The 7,414-nt window shown below is 33.2% G+C and overlaps 1 protein-coding gene across 1 annotated transcript in view; it reads right to left on the reverse strand.

The window, feature by feature from the left end:
• Positions 1-667: 667 nt before the first annotated feature.
• LOC102671265 (neurobeachin-like) overlaps positions 668-7,414 on the reverse strand; it is a 99,835-nt gene continuing 93,088 nt past the window's right edge. The window contains exon 2 of the mRNA XM_006613725.2: positions 668-868. Within this exon, the coding sequence (XP_006613788.2) occupies positions 860-868 (9 nt within the window). The 3' untranslated portion in view covers positions 668-859. The remainder of the gene's footprint in view (positions 869-7,414) is intronic.

The following is a 7,414-nucleotide window of genomic DNA, read 5'->3' on the forward strand; positions in this document are numbered from 1 at the left end:
CGAAGCTACGTGAAGCATAATCAATACTTTCACATGCGGTTGCCATTAGATAATCCTGATTATACGCGATGACATTACACTGATGAAAGTAAAACCGTGTATGGTCGAATATTCTGATTTTTGACGCCTCGTTTCGAGCTCCACTTTCGTTTGTTGGCTTGTGAGAATTTGTTGTTCCAATATTGTACAATGCACGTGACAATCTCGTCGAATTAAACGAACTATAAGTCTAATAATACCGTGCAATTAGAAAATTATTAAATTGAAATTGAATATAAAAAAAATAGTTGATAATAAAGCAAGTAAATTCGTATAAATAATTTAATGAAAGAAATTATTGAAAATGAAATAAGAAGAAGAAGAAGAATAAAGAAAATTGAATGAATAAGATTTTATGCAAAAGCCGAGTAAACACATCATTTAAGGAAAATAGGACATTTCGTTTATGGATGGTCCGTGAAAATGAATCGGTTGACTACGATAAATGCAGCTCTGTAGTGCGTTTAATTTACCACTGCCTGTATTTCTGTCCAATATTTATATAATTTACATAATGTTTTGAAAATCTTTAAATATCAAGAATTAATATTTTATTCGTTGATTAACCGAATCTTTAAATTATCTTCTATAATTAAGTATCCAGTTTGTCTGTTTAGCATTTTCCTAACATTTTCCATTTTGCAATGATAATTTTCGTATCAAAAATCTCAATTTCTCAACAATCTTTGCACATATAAATAATCATAATTTATACTCTATTAAGATTCATGTATAATGTCTTTGTAAACTTAATCAAAACTTTACACATTATACTTACCTTATTGGAACAAGTAATTTCCGAATAAAACTTTGGATTCTGTCAACTTACCTGAAACACATTAAAATTAACATAATTAAATAACTAAAGATAGATATGTAGATAGCAACAAATATTTGCTTTTTTGTGAAAATTGATCACAATCTCTTATTTTTATAATTTTTTACTACACGTTTCATTTTATTTAAAAATATGCATATGTATACACACATATATAATTCTAAATAGTTCATTTATTTAATCTATAAAATATTTTTTAATTTCCAATGAAATATAATAAATCTCATCGATCTGAAATATTCAAACTATCTTTTTCCAAAAGATTCCATATCCTCCATATTTCATCGCGAAGAATAAAATTCCTCCTCCTCGAGACATTAATCGTTTCATTCTACGCGAACTCCACCTTTCCTAACCGCCCTCCTTCAAAAATGATATTCCCCAGGAAACTTTTAAAAATTCACCTAGGCCACAAGAATAGATCATTCCAACCATTTTGGAAATGAAGAGGAGAGCCAAGGCAAGAGGTTATTTATCTTTTCCCGCTGTTAACCGTGTCGCGGTTAAAATTGAAGAACATTTTCCAGAGGCAGTCACGTAGCACGGAGGGACGGATGCCGTGACCAAAGGAAACGAAAGAGGAGGGAGAGAGAAAGAGAGAGAGACAGAGGAAGAGAGTGAAAAAAGGAAAGTAACGATCCCCCTCCATGGCGGCATGGTTTCCGCATAACGACTATGCTCGAGTTGAAATTCAAAAGCAGCAAGTTTGGCGGCCAGATATTGTTTGGTCGCGATGAAATTATTTCCCACCTGGCACTGGTATCTCGAGAAATAAAGCGTTTCTCTTCCGCAAAAGCGGTAATGAAACAGCGATGATTTACGAACGACTTCCGGTTCCTTGAGGCGCGCCGTTAATTCCTTCGAATTAAATATCAAAAATCTCCAGGCGTTCGCTGTTATTTGTCTTTTTTATCCCTCTTCTTTTCGTTCGAAAACAAACCCTATTGTTAAATTATTAAATTGTAAAATAACATTTTACAGGTAATTCCGCTGAACTATTGTTTGACTACTTTTTTTTTTCCATTTAAAGAAATGGCAGTACGCTTTTTATTCTCGTTATTGGATGAAATTTTCTGGATTGTTTCTATTTTCGCTTTGGAGGAAAAGGGAAAATATTTTTTCGTTATTATATCCCTGCCACATGGTACAATGAACTAACGACATATATGAATAAAACATTTCTAAACTTTGCGTACAAGAGCATCGATCGAATAATATATTAAAGTACACAAGTAAAAACTTGGTAGAAAATAATTACAAAAATTGATAAATGGTATACGATATGACTATGCTCGGACTATAGTTCGATATACATCAACTTCAACCACAGTCAAACTTCAAATCCATAGTTTCAACAACAGCTGGACAAATATTGTACAAATAAGAAAACTTCAATCTCATCTATCCATTGATCACAAACCAATTTGAAGAAATGGCAATACGCTTTCATTCTTCGTTATTAGATGAAATTTTCTGACCATTTTCTCGTAAAATGATATTATCGATGTTTGAATACAACAAACTTTTCCATTTCCAAAATTCCATTTTCCACGTAAGAAACTTGGAGCTTATCATCTATTGATAAACGATTTAAAAACAGGATCTATATTCGCATGGGCCTGGAGAGGGAGGAGAGGAACAATTACAAATAATTGATGGGATCGGGATAATGGGAAGGAGAAAAGAGATATCGGTCGAGCAGTGACCCGATTTCGACGTTTTAGCGGTTAAAAGCGGATATATTACGGTTAAGCAGCAGACTATTTGGAGGAATCGATATCAGGGAAATGATGTGCTTGGAGGAGTACGAGTTGGAGATCGCAACATTTTACACGAGGAACGAAATTTCCCATTTTAATTTTTGCCTCGCTTCGATTCGAAACAATCCTCACGATTATTTCTCATTGTAAAAAAAAAAAAAAAAAATACATTGCGAAACGCACACCGCCATTTACAGCGAGATTTCCTTGAAGCGAGATGAAACGATTTCTAAGGACGCTCATTTATTCGGCTCTCTGCAGGATTCTTTTAAGCAGACTTCCGGGCAATATACGACTTCTCCTTCTGGAGTGACGCATAGTTTTTTAGGTTCGCAGCTAAAGCGCGCTGAAAATTATTACGAAAGACTTCTTTTTTTAACAAAATTAACCTTTCAACGTGATTCTCGATTTTTTGCTTCACATCAGACCAGTGTTTCTCAATCTTTTTCGATTAGCAACGCATTTTAAGATTAATTCGAAGTGAATAGAAACGGAAATGGATCATCTTAAAATTGTTTAACATTTTCACTTAATAATAAAATTTTAAAACCGCGTTGCACGTATTTTAAAATACGAATCATCTAAGATAAAATACGTAAAATCAATCGATCGTAACAACATTGTCCACACATTCTTCCGGCTCGACGATGGTTCGTTGGTTATAGACGTACAAAAGACGCGAAATTAAGAGGATACAATGGAGAATAGGAAAAACCTGGGAGAATTCTTCTTTCACCGGCATTTTCACCCGTGGAAAATTCTCTTAACCGCGTCTGAAAATTCGCTCGGTTCTACCCTCTGTTCTTCGCCGGCTGCTTAAGTGCACACTCCACTTCCGCGGAAATTTCATAGACGGTAACAATCTAGAAGCTATTACGAAGTCTATGGGACTATTATGGCGTGCCGCTTTGAAGATGGCCTCCTCGCGTGGACACGAGGGTACCGACGATGGGCGAAATCGAAATTCATGAATCATTCCTGTCCATCGAGCCGACCTGATCGAACATGTGCACCATTACGTGTATCATTAGAGACGTCTGGAATTGAAAAGTATTCATTTTCGAAAGTTTTATGATTGATTCATGTATTGATTTTTCAACCCTTCCGTGTGTCGCATAATTTGTGAATTTTCCTTCCGTTTGGAAATTTCTAATAGCTTTAGAAAAATTTATACTCTGTGCGAGATCTTTTAAAGAACTATTTTTTTTTTTTTTTTATAAAGTATTAATATATATTCGTATATTTAGAAGTCAAAACGAAGATGATGTACAAAAATATCGATCGAGGTTTATTCATTGAATTACTTTGAGACGAAACAGAATAAAACGTTTCGTTCCGTTTATATCTCGCTTTATCTAATGTAAACTTAAATTACTTGTAACTCGATAAATAAAAACTACTAACCAAAGTATTTTTGCATACCAGAATTTTTCCACTTCTGACATTTAGAATCACGAATATTTTCTGAAGATAACAAGATCTAATTACGAGCTTGAATTAAAAATAAGAAGTATAAATAAACGAAAAGAAATTGAATTCCAATAACAAAAAAATAAATAAATAAATAAATAAAACGTTTTTCTTTTTTCACTTTCGAATCGAGCAACACGGGCCCTGTTGACATGAGCTATCCATCGAGACAAAGAGAGAGAGAGAGAGAGTAACACAATACTAGCCTGGTAAAGGGATTTAAAAATCAGGCCGCTATACGAATCCGCGATTGGAATCGAATCGTAATTATGGCAGTGTAATAAACGCGAGGGGCGCATTGTGATTCAAGGCGCGCTCGTTCTTTCCTCCCCCTCTCTCTCTCTTTCACTCTTCCTCTTCCTCTTCCTCCTCCCTCGCCGAGGAATCGATTTTCCATTTTCCAACGATTAGCCCACAAAAACGGCGACAAACTGTGCCTCGACAAACGCGGATTGTCCACCCAGCCGAGTACGGGATTAAATTGTCCTGGTACGAAAGGAAAGTTCTCCGGCTTAATTAATTTGTTTCTCTGCAATCCTCGCTGCGAGTAACAGTTTAATTATTCTGCAAGTGTGCAAAAATATTTCGTATTTTGTGTGACGAATGTGAGAGGCGAGGTATCCCTTGAAATTGTACACACGGTTACTGATTATGTTACTTGCCTTTGCAATTTGTGAATATTTTACAACGATGAGGTATCTGTTTGAGGTTTCTATCGAGGATTGTATACTATTAGCAATTATTTTCTGAAGTATTATTCTTGTATAGATTTGTTAATATCCGGACAATGATAGAGTTCGAAATTTGAATTTGGCGGGCTAACTATTAAATCATGTCGTGATGATATAAATTTCAAAAATTCAAATGTATTCGTTCGTTTTGTTTTTTTTTTAATTTGGAAATATCACGTGAAGTGAAAATGCAGCAATTTTTATTACAATAAGTTTTAGAAAGATATAGCTGGAAATCCGGATAAAAGCATTTTGATTAAAATTATAGAATGTCTCGTGTTTCTTAATTAAGATAATTCTTGATTAAGATAATAATATTTCCACAGTTAAGAAAACAGACAAGTTTCAAAGTTTTTGAGCGGCGAACGTGTTTCTCATTCTGAATAATCCGTAGAGTTTCTACGTTTCTTAAACTTCACAACGAAAGTGACTTTCTGGTTTACGCTACGATAAGTTTATTCATTAGCTCTCAATTATAACCGTGAAATTAGTTCGCTGAAATATTTGCCTCGACATTCGTCTTCACTCGAATCTGAAAATTATAATAACGAGAGAATTCGTTATTAGATTCTATATCTGATGATAATACGAGATTCAAATATTTAAATTTAGAAGATTTAAAAATTCGGTGGATTTAAAAAAAAAATATTTATAGAAATTCAAAATATATCAGCTAAAGATATATATATATATTTTAGAAAAGATATTTTCAAATCCAGACATTGTAAAATATTCAGAAGAAAGATGATCGTGGATGCGAAGGCGTAGAATTGCCGATGTAAAATTTTTTTTTTACGAAGATCTGAATATTACATATTCCTATATCTCTATAATTTTGTCATATTGCTTATATTTCATTGAAAATTTGTTTTTCTCTATATTCTGTGTTATTTTATTGCATTTCTTATTATTTTCGCTGTATCGAGAAACAAATTTGTAAGATCGCAAACTCTATTTTTAATATTAGATTGGAATAACAAAAATTTCATTTTATCCATTCTAAAATTTTCTAATAAAAAGTCAATAATAAATAAATGTAGAATCGTACGAAGATTTATAAATAATAAAATAAAATTTATAAAAATCACAAAATTATAAATATCAATTCAATTATTTAATTAATTCTTGTCTCACTGTTTTATAATAATATTTTTAAGAATAATTTTTCCTTTACTAGGTATTTAAATTTTAATATTATTGTCAGCTAGATAAAAAAAAAAGAAGTTGGAATATTTAAAAAGTAAATGGAAGGTAAAATCACAGAGACAGAAGGACGAAGAAAAACTACTCGCGAACTGCAAAGCTTTTACTGGTTCATTTTATTTCAGAATCTTTATCCCAGAGATCACCATCTATTTAGTAGTCCAAACAATTTGCTTAATCCAGTAACACCCGATCTAATAAATAAAGGATTTAAAATCTAGCATTTCTCGGTAAAAATGTATACAAGTTAATAGATTGCGATTTAACCAACAACAACCAGGAACATTAAACTCATTATCCCGATTTTGCAATAAGAAATCCACATGGAAATCCCATTATTTTGTCTCATTTAATTTCCTCATTTGGTTAATCGCGCTACCTTTATACGGAACAAATGGCATTCGAATCTCTGGAATTATCGTAATTCATACGAGAATCGTTTGAATCTATTTAATTTTATCTTGTGTTGTATTTTTGACACAAGCAATCACAAATTTTCTATTTCTATTATGATATATAATTATTTTGAAATATTAAACTAATCACATTAATGAACATTAATAGTAGATAGATACTATAGTGTATTATATATTTTATAACATTTTTGATAGTAACAATTACAAACTAATCTTCATTTCTAATTCCATATCGTTGAAATCAATTTATACTTTTATAAAATCTAACCATTCCTCCTCCAATAAAACCAAAAAAAAATCAACAAAAAATACGAATTTCAGCGGAATAGGAAATCACAGGACGCGCGCATTAATCGTCATTTATTTCTCATCAATCTTTCACCATCACCGATACCAAACACGATGTATCACGTTAAATCACGAATAGGACTCGTTAACGCTTAATGGCGTAACGATCAAGAGTCCGAATCACGGGCAAATGATTTTTTAAACGTTATTCGAGGTATTCCATATCGGCGTAGAATTTCGAAATTTCGACCGAATTGTTATGCGGAACAACACGTTCGAACGAACAATTGTTCCGTATCAACGTCCAATACGTTGGAACGAAGGATACGCACAGGACCATTTGGCGGAGAACCATTGAAACGCCATTCAATTCTGGTTGGCGAGAGAGGGATGAACTCGAGGGAAAGTAGATGATGGGGAAGGATGAAAACGAAAAGTATCAAACATCCTCCGTATGATCTCATTTCCACCCTCGTCGAACACGCAGCCGACGCTCTCATTAAAAAGTACGTGTTTGAGTTGCTCTCGTCAGACGAACCGCCAACCTAATCTCTCGCGAGCACGACAAACGCGAACCGGCTTCGAAGCAGCTTTTTTCAAAAACCTGAAAGTCCGTCAGGGATGCGCATTTTTTTTTCTTTTTTTTTTCTTTTTTTTTTTTTTTTTTTC

This window comes from Apis dorsata, unplaced genomic scaffold, assembly GCF_000469605.1.
Source record: "Apis dorsata unplaced genomic scaffold, Apis dorsata 1.3 scaffold_162, whole genome shotgun sequence".
NCBI lineage: Eukaryota > Metazoa > Arthropoda > Insecta > Hymenoptera > Apidae > Apis > Apis dorsata.